Source organism: Pelobates fuscus, chromosome 11 (genome assembly GCF_036172605.1).
Source record: "Pelobates fuscus isolate aPelFus1 chromosome 11, aPelFus1.pri, whole genome shotgun sequence".
Taxonomy (NCBI): domain Eukaryota; kingdom Metazoa; phylum Chordata; class Amphibia; order Anura; family Pelobatidae; genus Pelobates; species Pelobates fuscus.
In genome coordinates, this window is record NC_086327.1 from 108,744,704 (window position 1) to 108,762,664 (window position 17,961).

At 43.2% G+C, this 17,961-nt stretch overlaps 1 protein-coding gene across 1 annotated transcript in view; it reads right to left on the reverse strand.

Annotated features, from left to right (window-relative positions):
• The window catches only part of CFAP74 (cilia and flagella associated protein 74), a 106,720-nt gene that overhangs the window by 36,141 nt on the left and 52,618 nt on the right, over positions 1 to 17,961 (reverse strand). The window contains exons 23-27 of the mRNA XM_063436679.1: positions 17,702 to 17,789; positions 11,061 to 11,234; positions 7,471 to 7,604; positions 3,677 to 3,953; positions 1,618 to 1,758 (exon numbers count right to left, since the gene is read on the reverse strand). Of these exons, the coding sequence (XP_063292749.1) occupies positions 1,618 to 1,758; positions 3,677 to 3,953; positions 7,471 to 7,604; positions 11,061 to 11,234; positions 17,702 to 17,789 (814 nt within the window). The remainder of the gene's footprint in view (positions 1 to 1,617; positions 1,759 to 3,676; positions 3,954 to 7,470; positions 7,605 to 11,060; positions 11,235 to 17,701; positions 17,790 to 17,961) is intronic.

Sequence of the window (17,961 nt, forward strand, 5' to 3'; positions counted from 1 at the left end):
CATCCAAACATTCAGTGTCTCCTCCCTCTGCATGCAGACACTGAACTTTCCTCATATAGATTCATTGAGTCAATTCATCTCTATGAGGAGATGCTGATTGGCCAGGGCTGTGTTTGAATTGTGCTGGCTCTGCCCCTGATCTGACTCATTGTCAGTCTCAGGCAATCCTATGGGGAAGCACTGTGATTGGATCAGTCCACCACTTCTGATGATGTCAGCAGACAGCTTTTTTTTTCTGAGACAAACAGCATGCAGATCTACAGCTTCAGGCTTGAATACAGTAAGATTTTTCTATATTTATGGAGGCATGAAGGGCCCAGGGGGGCTAGATAGTTGTTTTAACAATACATGTTTGTGTTCCTGACCCTTTAGTGATCATTTAAGTGCTTTAATCATTTCATGCTGAAAAAATTGTAACCTAAAGATATGTTATTATAAGGGTGTTTGATAAGCGTCAAGGTTAAGAGTTAAAACTCTGGAAGATAGGGTTACCTTTTAATGCAGACGTAGGTCACATTTTCCTGCAACATATCATACTTACATTTCTGCGCACATTTGATTACATTTATGATTAGATCAAAAGACTCTAGACTTTGTGCATAATTTCTGAATTAAATGGACAGTATTATGTAAGCACACCAATATTAATTAGGAAAACATAACAATGGCGTTCAGGAATAGGTTTGAGTTTCTTAGGTGTTAGATATTGCCTTGATCAATGTAATCTGTAAAACCAGGAGAATGTTGTTATTGCCATTATGTTAATACAGTCTGACAATGACAGCAGAAGTATTTCCTTTCTTTCCAAGGGGTCTATGCCGATGCTACGATTCTTGTTATAAGTTACATTAAACAGAGATACAGATCACAGCAGTAGTCTGTACATGTATCACGTTCAGCAAAGTTTTGCAATTTTCCAATGTGTATGTACGAGAGCAAGTAAGTGACAAACAAAATGGTGTCAACAAAAACAAGATGTGAAGATAGACAGGCTCAAACATATACATTATACAGTTTCCACAACAATATAGGAAGGCCGGGAATTGACCAATTAGAACCAATGGGACTAAGCAAGCAATTAATTAGGCTATATAATTGCAGGGACAGCAGTTAGATAACATGTTCCTGAGGAAGCCCAGGCACTGGTTGAAATGTGTTGTGCTTATTTCTTTTCTGTCGATACTTTATTTTAACCTATGTAATATGGTGTAATAAAGTTATTTTGAACTTTATTATTTTGTTCCTGACTATCTGTTTTTATGATCATGAAACTCTAAATATTGCAGTGTACCTCCAGCTGAATTAAGCTTCGTAACAATGCCTACAAATTGATGTGATGTCTGCATAATTCAGAGCTGACTCAAAACAGGCTCTTCAGGTTGTTTTTTCCATTACCTATCCTGTTTTATTATACCTCTTGACATACTACACCATGATGGTCTTTTACTTTTACATCATATAGGTATTGTATACACTATTGTACACCAGGAGGTAACTATAGCCACTGAGTGCATCACCACCTTTTGTTATCTGTTCATATACATTATATGGGCCTGGATTAAACCTAGTAGACAGACATTTAACAGTATATGCATAACATTCTCCCGCTATGCTTACCTGGGTTTCACTTGTGGCTGCTGCAGACTTTTTCTGTAGCAGAGTCCTGGCTTCGTTGGCCTTTGCTATTATACGCACGGCTTCTTCTCGTATTTCTTGATCCAAAAGTGTTGGATGGAAGGAAACCTGAACCAGGCATTTCTGGATACATGTAAAATTATTAACTATATATTCATATTGGCTTTGTATCAGCTGACATTGCCAAAGTATTAAAGCAAGTATACTTTCATAGATGATATGTTATTGCACACACCATTAACTAGGGAATACTCCACCAGGGAGGGCCAGGTTCCCAAGTAGATCCAATAGCAACAAATATAAAGGTCTGGACAAACACACGATGATTTATTAAGAGAACAGAAAAAAGAGACAAAATTTTGGCATGTAGGCCCGGACAGGTGCCGACATTTTTTCTTTTTTCTGTACTCCTAATAAAAGAGTGTGTGATTAAAGAAACCAATCGGGTGTGCCGAGACATTTATATTGTTACTAAAGTATTGAAGCAGGTGTTTTACATGTTTGTATAGTTTCTTTCTATACTTGCAAAGCGCTTCAGCGGAATATGTTGGCACTGTATAAATGCGAATAATAGCAATAATATCAGGCCACATTTTGACACTGCCATATTGCTAACATAGCTTAACCAACGTAAAGGAAAGAAAATATGATGGAGAATTTGGCATAAAGTATAGCATAAATAGTAAAAGAAATTGTCAGAGACATTTAGCTAAATGTAAGGCAGTTTTTGTATGAATGTCTCTTTTTAGAGACAATCCAATCCCACGCAACCTAAAGTAATGCATTGAACGCAATAAAGAAAAAAAAAAGAAAATATAAGTTACTCTGAATGTGCCTGTTTGCTGAAGATCCCTATTCTTTGACCCTTGGCCCGTGATGTTCAGAAACAGGAACTGGCCGATTTTAAATATATATATATATATATATATATATATATATATATATATATATATATATATATATTTCAAATTGATGGTCCGCACTCACGATTTCAATAAAATATAACTTTTATTAGTTACATTTAAAAAAAGGTGCCAATAATTAATCGACGTTTCAGTCCTCAGGAAAGTCCCAAACCGGGACTAAAACGTAGATGAATTATTGGCACCTTTTTAAAATGCAACTAATAAAAGTTATATTTTATTGAAATCGTGAGTGCGGACCATCAATTTGAACTCTGCATTTTTGATGACCTCGGCCCAGCACCCGGCAAAATTAAGTATACATATCTATATTATCTTCAGCCTGCAGTGCAAGGAAATGTTTGAATTTATATATATATATATATATATATATATAGTTAATACAATGTTAAATAAAAATCTGCACACCAGTCAAGCCATAAGACTTGCTTTTCCCACAGAAATCACAAATCTGCAGTGATGTTACTACTGCAAAGGATTCTGGGTGGACATATGCAAATTAGTTTAACAAATTTTGCCTCATTTCATTTTAAACATGGATTCCTTTGAGTCTGTGTTTGCTGTATACAACAGCTTTGAAACACAACTTGGGAAAAGATGCAAAGCAAGTGAACCACTCGTGGACAGCTGTTTCATTGTTAATGCCAATCATCAGCATGAGGTTGGTTACTGGTTTGCTATTGAGGCTCTGTAGTAATCTACCAAATAGGAAACATTCTAAGCGTGAGTGTGTATACAATGTATAAACATACATGCTTACACTTAATTTAACATAGGTCAATTAAAAACACTCACGCATTGTAAATACTCCACACAGACACTTCCAAGAACAGTATCTCATTCACTACATATGGAGGACACATAACTGTGCCTGTAAGTGTAAGGTATCTGAAACACAATTCACATTTGCCAATTTGATCATGAATCAATCAATCAATCATTTTGCTCTGTAAAGTGCTTACAGGTCATTTTTTTCATGATAGGCTTCTAAAAAAAACTGTGTGACAGAGGCATGAGTACCCTAAGGTTGGACTTCATTTGTCTCCAAGTGACTTATGGTAAATCTAGGTCTTGAATTTACAAAAAAGAGAAAATAGAGGTATTCACAATTCTTTTACCTCTTCTGGTAAAACGGTGCCAACCAACGGAGAGACAGTAACTGGAAAATGCTTTGGCACATGGATCTCAAATGATGTTGGTCCAACTGGAGCAATCTCTCCTGTGCCGATCCTAGGAACTGGGCGTTTGAACTCATTGCGAGTTGTGTGTGTATTGACAACATATAAGGTCGCAGTGGAGACATCATTTAAAGCTGTTGCAGGAAACTGTATCAAAGAATGAGATAACTCAAGAGGAGGGTGAACTCCAGTTGCTTTGCAAAAAATCTTAAATTGCCTGAGAATACAAAAAACATACAAACACAATAAATAATGGATAAATGATATGCAGAAACATTGTGTTCTTTACAGAAATCGCAAACATAAAAAACAACCCCCCTTTTCCCAACTCTACTTCACTTAATTCTATTGTAGTGTGGAAGCAGGACAGCTTGGCAATAACAGTAACTGAGTCTGATGGATGAGCAACACAAAGTTAGCGCCATGAGTCATAAAAGACCCTTGAGGCATTGTTAAATAAATTCATAATGCCCAAAGTAATTTCACACACTGCTAGCACTGGCTGAATAGCACACTATAAAGATATTCGATAGTAGAGCAGCTAGATTGGTTTTCTTATACTTGTATAAAGCAGTTGGAATTCTTCCTGTACAAATAGCTGTAAATACAGATTGTTTTAGAATGATCTATGTCTTTCATACTCTGTCACTTAAACAGGGTTATTCCCTAAATGCCACATTATAGCCAATTAAAACCAGAATAGTGAAATTTAAGAAAAAATTACTGGTTTAAAAAATTCTGCAACTCAGCTGTAGGCCTAGTTTGCGTATTTTAACCCCGATTTTGCTATTCAGATTTCAGGGTTTTGTGAATAACCCCAAAAGCGGTAGAATAAGGTAGATGTTAAAAGATTCCAAATCAAGAAAATCTGGTTGAAACATGACACTGTACACAGGTCTGGACTTAGGGGTGTGCGAGCTGTGCGGCAGCACAGGGCACCACGCGTCGATATAGCTCACACATGCCCCAAGTGACAGTCAGGGCGTGTATAGAATGCCCCTATAGTGCAGGTCCGCCCATCCGGGTGGAAAACGTCGTTATTCTCCAGCCGGGAGATTAAGAAGGCAGCTTCATGTGCGGCAGGGATGGAGCTTAACAAAGTGGAGGTAAAAAGGTAGCTGGGCAGAGCTAAAATGGCAGTGAGGGTTTGCTAAAAGCACCCAGTTACAGACTTAGCCCTTAACCTTTGCACACTAAATGGGAAGCAGGAAGGAGCCCCTACTTCCCCAACTGCCAGGTACAAGAAACTGCAATGTCTTCACTCCTCACTCCAGTCCATAATGGCAAGAGGTGTGTGTCTGTCTGTAAGGGTGTGTGTGTGTGTGACTGACTGTAACAGTGTTAAACTGCCTGTAAGACGATCTGCAACTGTGTGTGTGTGTGTGTGTGTGTGTGTGTGTGTGTGTGTGTGTGTGTGTGTGTGTGAGAGACTGCCAGTAACTGTGTGTCTGTAAGTGTGTGTGTGCCTGTAACTGTGTGTGTAACTGCCTATGTGTGTGTGTGTGTGTGTGTGTGTGTGTCACTGCCTGCAGCTGTGTGTATATTTGTGCCAGTAACTGTGTGTGTGACTATCCAACTGTGTGTGACTGTCTGCCTGTAACGGTGTGTGTGACTGTCTGTAACTGTGAGTATGTGTGTGTGACTATGAAAATGAAAGTCTAGCGCACTCCCTTATCTACTAAACAGCAACTTTGACAGATTTTGGGATGGGATGAGGCACCTGAGAAAGGGAGGGGTGCAAAACCAAGGAGTTGGCTAAACTCCTAAATATATATTAGAAAACAAGGGGCTGGCTGCACTCACCTAAATTGCCTAGATTAGATGTTTTTAAAAAACTAAAGATCTGTCAGCACCAAAGTTGCGGTTTATTAGATAAGAGAGTGCACTGGGTTTTCATTTTTATTTTTATTGTACTTATTGGCTACCAGCAGCACCCTATTTATGCATGTTTAGGGGAGTGCAGCCAGCCCCTTGTTTTCATATAAACTCCTTGGTTTTGCTCCCCTCTCTGTCTCAGGTGCCTCATCCCAGGCCCTATTTAGCCTTGTACGGCAGAGAACTCGAGATGGAATTTTTTTCCCCAAGTAAGTAGCTCATTTAGCAGACTTTTGGCTCTTAGAGTAGGACCTGCCTAAAATGGGGTACATTGACTTTGCGGCAGGCTTATGCAATGTATGATTATATAATGTAACTAAACCCCCATTATTTTTTGCCTAGATTAGGTGTTTTTAAAAAACTAACAAAATCTGTCAGCACCAAAGTTGCTGTTTAGTAGATAAGGGAGTGTGCTGGATTTTCATTTTTATTGCACTTATTGGCTCCCAGCAGTGCCCTATTTATGTGTGTGTGACTGTCTGCCTCTAACTCTGTGTGTGTGTTTCTGTCTGCAACAGTGTCTGCATGTGTGTATGAGACTGTCTGCCTATAGCGGTGTGTGTGTGTGTGTGTGTGTGACTGCCTGCAACTATGTATGTGTATTTTTCTGCCTGTAACAGTGTGTGCGTGTTTGTGTCTGCAGCGGTGTGTGTGGCTGTCTGTAACTGTGTGTGACTGTCTAACTGTGTGTAAGACATTCTGCCTGTAACGGTGTGTATGTGTGCGTGTGACTGTCTGCCTCTAACTGTGTGTGTGTGTGTGTGTGTGTGTGAGATTGCTGCAATTGTGTATGTGTATCTGTCTGCCGGTAACAGTGTGTGCGTGTGTGCGACTGCGCCTATAACTGTTTGTGTGACTGTCTGCCTGTAACAGTGTGTGTGTGACAGATTCCCAGAACACTGGACTACCAAAAATCAGCATGCCTCCCTATCTGCAAGGTTCCAACAGGGAAGGGGGAATTAATATTTGTTTTGAAATAATTATTAATTTAATAAATCCCCTATAGAAACACTACACCATATTGTGATCCAGTATTGCAAATAGCACAGTCCTCTAGAGTATAAACATGCGCAGTCTTTTGATTTAACATAAATCCAGGCACTTTATTATTGAAATTTACCCAGCAGACAGCAGCAAATGAAAGTAACAATAATGTAACAGAAATCCCTGCAAACAAAATCCTAGCTCGTCTGAGCGCTTACTAACATTAAATTCCCTATCTCTCAAGGGTTACACTATGACAATAACGATACAGGTTTCACCAGCCTAGTGTCTTGTCACCTCTCTGCACTCCAGTGCTCATTCAGCCTGCTGCTTCCAGCCCTCAAAAGGAGAAAAAGAAAGTCTCCTCTACCCGTCTACCAGGGAGAGTTTTTTTCCCCTTCTGCAGCTGAGCAATTGTTTGGAGACAGTCCAAAACCCTGGCCTGAACCTTATTTCTCCCAGTTACTTGTAAACTGAGGAGTGGAGCACCGGCCCACCCTACTCTCTGAATTCTCCACACCAGGGGCACACATCTAAACATTAATTTATGTTACATACAACACATACTCCCCCTGGGGTTAAAGGTCATATGCCTCTCTAAACAATTTAGCGGAAATATAAACTCCCTCACAAACAACACCATTCATCTTATCACAACTCATACACACACACACACACACACACAGACTATACATGATGAAGAGGTATGAGTGTTGGTGGGGGGTGGGGGGGGGAGGTGTCTGTGAAGTTTTTTTGCACACGGCACCTGTTGGCCTAAGGCTGGCCCTGACTGTACAATTATATATGCATTCTACATTCAGTTTGACCATATGTAAAGACCTGAGAACACAAAGCAAGCACTTACAGTTATTTACCTGTTTATAGCTGACTTGCATGTTAGTTCAAAAGCATATTCCTTGGCTTTTCCAGCCTTAAATATAATATCCAGCTTCACTGTCTCCAAGGGAAACAGAGTCCCAAAACCGTCACCAGGTTGGATGTCTACATACTATAGATAAAAGGAAAGACAACTAGTCAAAGATTAGGAGATAAGTGCAACACTACATTGGCCTCAATTTAATATTGTTGGATAAGCTTTCTAAATAATCTTTTGATCATTGATTTGTTTGGATACAATTTGAACATGATTGTGCAGCGAAATCAGAAAATGTATTCATTTATTTACCTTAATTTTCTTTCCTTAGCAATATTTCATGGCACCATTGGATTCCACCCATTGAGTGTGTTTTTTATTTTTGATGGTGGCTAGTAACAAGTCTCCAATGCGGTCATTTTTATAACGTTTAGTTTTTTTTCCTGTCCCATGGTGTTCATGGGAGGAGCTACCCATTGTCATTGCTGCCATATAAGGGAATTCATATATTTTCTTTACTTTACTAATTATGTTGTACTCAATCTCTAAAGGTACAAGCCAATTTAGATTGCTTGGCACTTTGGCACAAGAACACGTTTGACACTTTGCCATGTGCTTCTTCAACCATAGTTTACCTCTTTGGGCACAATTTAGCAACAAGTCAATAATCGCTAAAGTACCGGTGTGATTACGTGCAGTTTTAATGCTACAAAACATGATATTTAATGGCAGGTAATCAGTGGTAGTCGAAAGTTTGAATGTATTACACAGAGATTAGTACTTGGTTTTCACTCTAGATGGTAAAAATGAACGCCTTTCACTGTCTCACTAAACAATATACAGGCTCCTTTTAGTTGTGAAGAGGAAAAGGCAAGGTTATGACTGAAAATTTGCATTACATTCTAAATTAAAAATTAATTTGTTCTAATTTAAGGACATTTAAATTGTGAAGCTTATCTCAAGCAATATATCATGTAGTTTTTATAAATACCTCAATGCAAGTAAGGTAGGTGCATGCAGACACTAAGAGCAAATTGCTCAGACAATAGAAGGTGACGTGCGCATGCATCGAGTGCAAAACGGTAACTCTGTAACGGAGCAGGTGGATGTGAATAGTGTGCAGATGGTAAATGTAAGTGATGATCAAGGACACCTCTTTGTATTTTCTAGCCACAGATATCTACTGGGCGTTGGTATTTACAATCCTTAACAGTTACCCTTTACTGATAAGCATGGAAATTAGCCCTTTCTCGATTAGTGCACCCACGCATATTATATTTTGTTATCTTGTGTGAAGAAATGACTCTGTTATTCGGTATTTCTGCCTGTTTCTTGCTAATTCTGTATGTTTTCAATCGGCAGATGGAACTGCCGAACAAAGACCACCCCTGGCTCACTTAACTTCAAAGCCGGCATCACTTTCACCCTCTAAGGGTGCGGCCGGCGTTCGTACTGTCGAACGCCACGTGGCAGAGAAAACCGCGGCCATCTTTTTTTCAGTCAAACAAAGGCCGCGGGACTTGGTCGTCGAGTGTCTGGAACTAAAATCGGACACTCGACTTCCCGAACACCGGTCCCAAACGTACGAACGCTGGAACTATATGTACCGACTAGCTAGAAGAGCGCTATTCGGTACATTTGTGTATACGAATGAGGGGAACAATCGCTGCTAAGAGCCAGGGGGATTCGGTTAGTATTTATATTCGTTTTTCTCCTTTTTCTAAAAGCCCACCCACGGTGAACCGGCCACAAAGGACTTCCATGGTTTTTGCGAACCCCTGAACCGATCTGGGTTAAATTTGAATATGTTGGTCATCCAGATCGGGCTATCAGGGGATCCAGGAATTGTGGAGATACCCCATGTATAAAGGGGTGTTCCAGAAATTGGGGAAAACAGTGATTTTTCAGCCTGGAGATAATTAGGTTGTTACTGTATCAGACCTGATTATCTCCAGGGCTAGGGGAGGGAACTATATGTTTATGTGGGGTGTGTTTTATATTTTTACTGTACAGGATTGGATAAATGTTACTCCTCCCTGTGGGATGTCCCCTTGCATGGGGACCTGCATAAAAAGCCCTGTATGTGAATAAAGCTTTAGTTCTACTTGTATCCTGATCCTGGACTCTGACTGTTATTTGGAATTCGTATGCTTTACTAAGGGAATTATCTTGTGAAGCTATTTGTATTACGTATGGATTTCGTTCCTTGGGACTACCGAACGGAGGTCTATCTACATTAGCCTCTGGCGCTTCGGGAGGAAACTACCGAAAGAGGTTTAGCTAGACGTGGTTTCCTTACATCTTGCAACAGGGAGTTCCTTAGTTTGCACAATACATATCATGCTGTGTGACTTCAGCATGAGAGGATATAACTTCCTGCTGCTGGGTCATAACAATGATATAATTCTGTTGTCACACCCTGCCAGACTGTGTACAGTTATAAGCATTAAGAGAGACCAAATAAGTGTCTTTTTGGACCCAATGATTCTACATTTTCATTCTGGAATGAAACGTGCATTCAGCCATGTTAATTTACATAGAAGTGTACAGCACATCAAATAATGAGTATGAGCCCACCGAATTTGGCCTTACCTGGCAGAGGGGGGGCCTGAGGTATTGATTGATACACCTTGATGCAAGCAGAGATCTAACATGAGGCCATCAAGGTGAGTCAATACCCTATTACACATAATGACATAGAACATTGTTTTACCATGAAAGAATTAAGGTGTTACAGATACAAACTGGAGTGTATTCTAGAAATAATAATTAGTACTGATAAATGAAAAATAAAAAATAAAAAGATACTCACCTCTTAAGGTCCTACATTTGTTGAAAAACCCTAGGTTCTGCAGAAACAAGGAAGTGGCTAAGTTCTCTTGGCCAACCACCATTTTCTTTTTGGTGGTGGGAAGGTGTATAATTAAAAATATTGCGCATCTTCCACAAATGGCTAAAGCAGTCGCAATTTATTTCATTCTTGAAAAAACACGAACAAAATGAATTGACATTCTAATACTGGGAACCAGGAATAGCATGGCTTCTATTACATTGTAGAGTAGCTTAATTTGTGTTTCTCATGAACAACATGTCTTGTTGAGACACATGCGGAACACACATTTTTATTGATTCTCTCATAGAAAGCTATGACAGTGAGGACAAGTCATTTATGGGCTGTACACCGAGTATGTACATGATCTGTGTGATATCACCAATATGTAGGGTGGAAATGTAGCTGTAGCAATATATGCAAACTGTTGAAGCTGTGATGAATATAATAAAGGGTAACAGAACAGGGATTGTCAACTCCTTGCATTATAACATGCAGACAAAATAACTGTTTAGACTGCATGGATGATCTATTTACCTGCATTGCAGAGAACAATAGACTGCATGTTATTGTTTGTGAGACTGAATCTTATTACATTAAGGAATATTAACTGACGAAATGAATAATTCAGTCATACATAATCTTCTTTGCACACCATCCCTGGATTATGTTCACAGTTGAAAAACAATCAAACTCTGCTGATTCCATTGTGCCAGAGCACAATGAATTAATAAACTCTAAATATGGTTTAAAATCTGTACCTCTGGAATTCCAACAAAACCAAATTCTTGAGGCAAGATCGACTTGTTTGTTAGTTGAATTGAGGACTGGACGGCTTCAAAGATTGTACAGTGTCCAAATTCGACCTCACTTGGGGTGATTTCCAAATCCGATGTGGTGAGTACAGCATTGACGGTGAAAGGAACAGACCTGGTCTAAGAACAATTAAACATAGATAATGATTTGATTATCAAAATATTACAATATAAATGTTTCCCTTTGCATTATTAATGGTTTCCTGTTTTACACATAAAAGCACTGGATGGCCTTTTGGTGTAATGCATAATACATCTCTTTATAGACAATGGGGATTAGGAGCTGAGCCAATTCACGTTACAGCATGCTGGAATTTATAAATGTTTGCCTATATTGTTTGCATGAGTCCCTGTACAGTAATATAACAACTATATTTCCATAGTACATAGCAAGCACAATAAAAAGGGCAACAGTTACTTACAATACAAGGAGCACTGCTCTCTGCAAGATAGTTTGTCTTATCACCCTACAAGCTGGAGACTTAAGTACAGACAAGCTGTAGAGTGCGGCTCAATATTACTTACTTGTATACCTTTACGGTTTCACTAAGGGTGAGCTACAGACAATAAGCAATGAAACAGCTACACTCAGTTAATTTTGCTCTTAGCATGGTTAGGAGGAGGACAGGATAGACTCAGGCCCTTATAAACTCATGAATATCTCGCAGGTTACACAACCAGAATGGTCCACGCCGACCACGGAAGAGTGTCCTGCCATACACAAGTATTTCTGGAGCTGTCCAGACTTTATTTTCTGATTAATCAAGCTTTTTGTCTTCACCCCATCTTTGTACACTCCACTTTCTTGCAAACTCTTTTACCACTTTTTTTTTACATTTTACCTATAACCATTTATATTTGGTATTCATTTTAAGATTTTATTTTCACAAATCTTCCCAAATGCTTTTACTTATTTCCCATTGCTGCCTATTATCCCTCTGTTTCCCTCAATCCCTTTACAACTCTGTCTACATGCAGAAGTATAATTATAAGGGTGCCATAGCACCACTGTATTGCTAATTGTACAGTGGGGATTTGCAGGAGGACAGGATTTGGGGGAGAAAGACCGTCTTAGAGGCCAGGACTACTCTTTATATAGAACTAGTGCTTTTGATATTTTGCCCTTGGTAAGCAGCAAGGCCGGTCCATTCACCTGGATGAGGCACTGTGCGCAGGACACCGAAGCAAACAGTATGTGCATTGAGCTAACGTATACACCTTTTAATTCCCTAATGTTTCAACAATTTAAATATTTCATGATGTCCCGTCTCTGCTCCTTCTATTATTTAGGTGTGGATTGACATAAAGGAACAGTGAGTGTGGCTGTTATAAACCACTACTGGATCACTAGTGGTCACTGGTAACTCTAACTTTCATACAGGACACAAAAACATCTAACTCTGCCAATGGCATGTTGGCCTAGGCTTATAAAGAGGCCCAAACAGCACAGGAGGAGAGCACTGTTGATAGACTAGCATAAATAATCTGCCCAAAGCTGTCCCCCTCTCCCCCATTGAATTGTTTCAGCAATAATCCAGGCCTGATGATGGCAACTATATATTGACTAATATATGTTCTCCTTTCAGTGTGTACAAGATGTAACCAGTCAGTGTACCATCAGCGTCTATTGCTTGTTCACTGGGAATGCAATGCATCTAACATTTCTTAAATAACTCCTCTTCCCTGATATCTTCATTAGTCAGTGTAACCATCATTCCGTCTTCCATTCATGTAGTATAACAGCAGTAAAGTGTTTACTCAGAAGACAGCCGCAGACATGAGCCCTGAGATTAGTTTGGCTGCAGGTGTGCCTGTGTAAGAATACAGACTTTTCCTTGGCCTGATATGTACTGGCTCCAGCTGTTTCAAAGACATGCTTTGTGATTTATTTTCATTGTTATAAATTGATATTTTTTTTTTTTTTTTTAATTCTTAATTTCTCTGTGCATGAAAGAGACATACAGCTTGCCATGCCCCAACAGCATCTGCAAGATTAACATTGTTCAATAAACATTGTGCAATACATTTGTAAGACATGGTGAACAATTGCACATTTTTATATATTATGGTTCAGTTAGACTAACCTGTCTAAACACTTTCTAATCTGGTCAGTAGTTTTGACTAACTAGACAGGAAGGTAAGTGACAAGAGAGTGAAGTTGCTTTGCAGAATTAGCTACGTGAAGGATTAAAGATTTGCTATGCGTAGGTGAAACATAACATTCCTGCAGGAACGCGTGGGAACGGCGTTCCTGCACTTTTTCCACAGCAGGAACGCCGTTCCCATTACTAGTCCTGCAGGACCCAGGGCTGGCACAAGCGGCTGCCAGAGCAGGGGGAGCACAAATCCGAATCCCCTGCCTCTGACTGGGGACTCGGATTTTTAAACTCACCTCTCCCCCTGCAGTCAGTGGAGTCGTCCGGCCTCTCCTGATAATGTCAGTAGGAGGGGGCGTGACTTTCTCTGCTCTTCTCACAGGACCGCTGGGGAGCAGAGGAAGTCACGCCCCCTCCTCCTGACATCATCAGGAGAGGCCGGCTTACTCCACTGACTGCAGGCTGCAGGTTCTAGATCCTGTCCCACCCCTTTCCTGAGTCCCTGTCCATCTCCCCAGTCCCTGTCCATCTCCCCAGTCCCTGTCCCCCTCCCCAGTCCCTGTCCCTCTCCCCAGTCCCTGTCCCCCTCCTCAGTCCCTGTCCCCCTCCTCAGTCCCTGTCCATCTCCTCACTCCCTGTCCCCCTGCCCAGTCCCTGTCCCCCTCCCCAGTCCCTGTCCCCCTCCCCAGTCCCTGTCCCTCTCCCCAGTCTCTGTCCCCCTCCCCAGTCTCTGTCCCCCTCCCCAGTCCCTGTCCCCCTCCCCAGTCCCTGTCCCCCTCCTCAGTCCCTGTCCCCCTCCCCAGTCCCTGCCCCCCTCCTCAGTCCCTGCCCCCCTCCTTAGTCCCTGTCTCCCTCCTCAGTCCCTGTCTCCCTATTTAAGGCCCTGTCTCCCTATTTAAGGCCCTGTTCCCCTCCTCAGTTCCTGTCCCCCTCCTTAGTCCCTTTCCCCAGTCCCTGTCCCCCTCCTCAAGCCCTATCCCCCTCCTCAGTCCCTGTCCCCCTATTTAAGGCCCTGCCCCCCTCCTCAGTCCCTGTCCCCCTCCCCATTCCCTGTCCCCCTCCCCAGTCCCTGTCCCCCTATTTAAGGCCTTGTCCCCCTCCTCAGTCCCTGCCCCCTCCTCAGTCCCTGTCCCAGTCCCTGTCCCCCTGCCCAGTCCCTGTCCCCCTATTTAAGGTCCTGTCCCCCTCCTCAGTCCCTGTCCCCCTCCTCAGTCCCTGTCCCCCTCCTCAGTCCCTGTCCCCCTCCTCAGTCCCTGTCCCCCCCCCTCAGTCCCTGTCCCCCTCCTCAGTCCCTGTCCCCCTCCTCAGTCCCTTTCCCCAGTCCCTGTCCCCCTATTTAAGGCCCTGTCCCGTTACTCAGTTCCTGTCTCCCTCCTCAGTCCCTGCCCCCCTCCTCAGTCCCTGCCCCCCTCCTCAGTGCCTGTCTCCCTCCTCAGTGCCTGTCTCCCTCCTCAGTCCCTGCCCCCCTCCTCAGTGCCTGTCTCCCTCCTCAGTGCCTGTCTCCCTCCTCAGTGCCTGTCTCCCTCCTCAGTGCCTGTCTCCCTCCTCAGTGCCTGTCTCCCTCCTCAGTGCCTGCCCCCCTCCTCAGTGCCTGCCCCCCTCCTCAGTGCCTGCCCCCCTCCTCAGTGCCTGCCCCCCTCCTCAGTCCCTGCCCCCCTCCTCAGTCCCTGTCCCCCTCCTCAGTCCCTGTCCCCCTCCTCAGTCCCTGTCCCCCTCCTCAAGTCCTGTCCCCTTACTCAGTGCCCGTCTCCCTCCTCAAGTCCTGTCCCCTTACTCAGTGCCTGTCTCCCTCCTCAGTCCCTGCCCCCCTCCTCAAGCCCTGTCTTCTTACTCAGGCCCTGTTCCCCTCCTCAGCCCCTGCTCCCTTCATCAGCCCCTGCTCCCTTCCTCAGCCCCTGCTCCCTTCATCAGCCCCTGCTCCCTTCATCAGCCCCTGCTCCCTTCATCAGCCCCAGCTCCCTTCATCAGCCCCTGCTCCCTTCATCAGCCCCTGCTCCCTTCATCAGCCCCTGTCCTCTTCCTCAGCCCATGCCCCCCCTCTCCTCCTAAGCTCCTGTCCCTCTTCCTCAGCCCTGCCACCTTACTCAGCCTGGCCCCTTCCTCAACCCATGTCCCCCCCCTCCTAAGCTCCTGTCCCTTTTCCACAGCACTGTCAACTTACTTAGCCCCTGTCCCCCTCCTCAGCCCCTGTCCACCTTACTCAGCCCCTGTCCACCTTACTCAGCCCAGTGCTCTTACTCAGCCCCTGCATACGAGCACCAGCCCCTGTCCCTCTTCCTCAGCCCCTGTCCCTCTTCCTCAGCCCCTGTCCCTCTTCCTCAGCCCCTGTCCCTCTTCCTCAGCCCCTGTCCCTCTTCCTCAGCCCCTGTCCCTCTTCCTCAGCCTCTGTCCCTCTTCCTCAGCCTCTGTCCCTCTTCCTCAGCCCTGTGCCCTTACTCAGCCCCTGCATACAAGCGTATCATTTTATTTTTTTGGGGGGGGGGGGGCGGACGGGAGGGGGAGGGGGCGGGGAGTGGATCTTGGGTGAGTTCCTGCACTTTTTACCCAGGACTTGACCCCTGCTGTAGCCAGACATACTTGGATAGATTAAGATATAAACAAGCTTCCTCACAGTGTAACTATCTCAATTGAGAATTGATTTTATCCCAGCTAGAGGGTCATCTGTGGTGGTTGGAATGATATCCCTGCTACAATGGGGGCACTGTAGGGTGGGGGTTATTCACCATGCACACCAAGGTTCACGTGGGGTTCACCCTTTGCCCATGCTAATCATGGTAGTCCCGTAGCGATACCAAATCCCAGTGGGCCACAAGTAGCTCCTCCGCTGGTCCCAAGCTGTATTGTTCCCTCCGTTCCAATCACCTCTGGCATCATGGGCTGTGCCTCGGGAGGGCGGGGTCACGGGGTGGTGTCGGTGGTATTCCCTCCTCGGATGTGGAGTGAGCTTCGGGGTCATCCCCCTCTGAGGGCTCGGCCAGAGAGTGTGATGTCTGGACCCGCATGATACAGGTCGCATGTCTGAGGCAGGCAGTCTGTCTGTCTGTCTGCTTCTGCTTCCTCCTGTATTTTTTCAAGAGCCTGTGCCACCGCTTAGCCCCAGGTGGGGAGTGCTGAGTTGTGGAGGGTAAGTATCGTGGCAGGCTTACAGCTTGTCTTCTCACCTCCATCTTGCACCAGAATTCTAGGAAGAGAGCTTCCAGCCATTTGAGGGTCGGCTCCATGAGGTCTGGACGTGCGTTGGGAGACATGGCATACTCCATCTTGGTTCGCGTGGGTAGGCAGGAGATGAGCAGCAGGGCTGTGTGCTGAGCCGCAGGACCAACACAGATGGTAGGTTGTGCCTTAATGCTGAGGCCGGGATAACCCCCACCGGCATTGGGGGGGACAAGAGTCTGTGCTCATGAGTTCCTGAGGTGTATGTCAGCAGGGGGATCGGCCGCATCTCACACGCCAGCTCCCTCAGGAGGGCCGCAAGTGAGTTGTGGCTTCAGACTGCGCTTTGGGCCCGGAAAAAAATCAAGCTGGAGCAGGAGTGGATGCAGATCGTGTCCTGCTAAGATCTTTCTGAGGTTTGCAAGGTTTAAGTCAAGATTAAAGTAGTTTTCAAAATTTGTTGCACAGAGCTCAGCTTACATACGTCTGCTCAGTGTAGCAGCCAGGCCCCACTCTGCCCCCTATGAATTGATATCTTAAGCTTCTCCTTATAAAACAGGCAAAAGTCTTATGCCCTTTTTGAAAAAATAAAAAATAAAAAAATAAAAAATCCCCCAGCATGTTCTGTTAAAGTTACTCATTATTCTTCCACTGTTTAGTTCTAAGCCCAGCATTTGTAGGATAGCGGATCAATTTTGGTCATAGTATAATGAAGAAAAAGTAGGGCACCACAAATTCTTTTGTAGAAAGACATCTAAACTCAAGCTGGTACAATGCATGCATAACAGCTATAATTACTTGATTTGTAGAAAGGGATAACATAGAAGGAGAAACACACATAGGGCAAAATTCCCCAAATCAATTTAGGTATACAATACATAAAGGTGTTCAAGGTGTACGAAATATTGCTGGAGTTTATAAAAAAAAATAAAAAAAAAATATAGGCATAAACAAGCACTTAATTATTGTCCATATGTACCATAGAGTAGACCTGTGAGAAATTGTGCCTTTTACTAAAAAGATGGGGAAAATACATAAACCCAAGTCCATCATCTATATCTCCGCCATCTATTGTTTTGTTGTTGACCAATCTCTTAAACCGTTATCTCTCATCAGTCTAATGACTAATTATCCTGCCTAGCCTGCCATCATGCCTATTCAGCAAAACTGTCCTACAGGATTACTTGACATCTGCTGGGATAGTTATCCTATATGATTTCCATTGGCAGACTGCTCCAGGTACCTAGTAGGTTTCCTGTAAATCATTTTTTGCACATTTGTCCTCAATTATTTATCCTGTATTTTAAGTAAAATTTGTGGAACTGTAGGTAAACTGACCTGATCAGCAACTAAGATGGTCATTGGAGCTTCCAAAACTCCAGTTTCTTTATCAAAATAAGCTGCGGCATCATCTGGGAGGGAAAGTCTATAAAAATATGATACATATGTTTAGTTTTCCGAAGTATCGCAACACAGGTGACAAAACTTTATTTAGAATTTATTTGTACAATTATTTGATCGACAAAGTATCTGTCTTATGTACAAAGGTGTATGTGCGTATATATGAGGGTGAAATTCCAAGTAGCAGATGACATGTA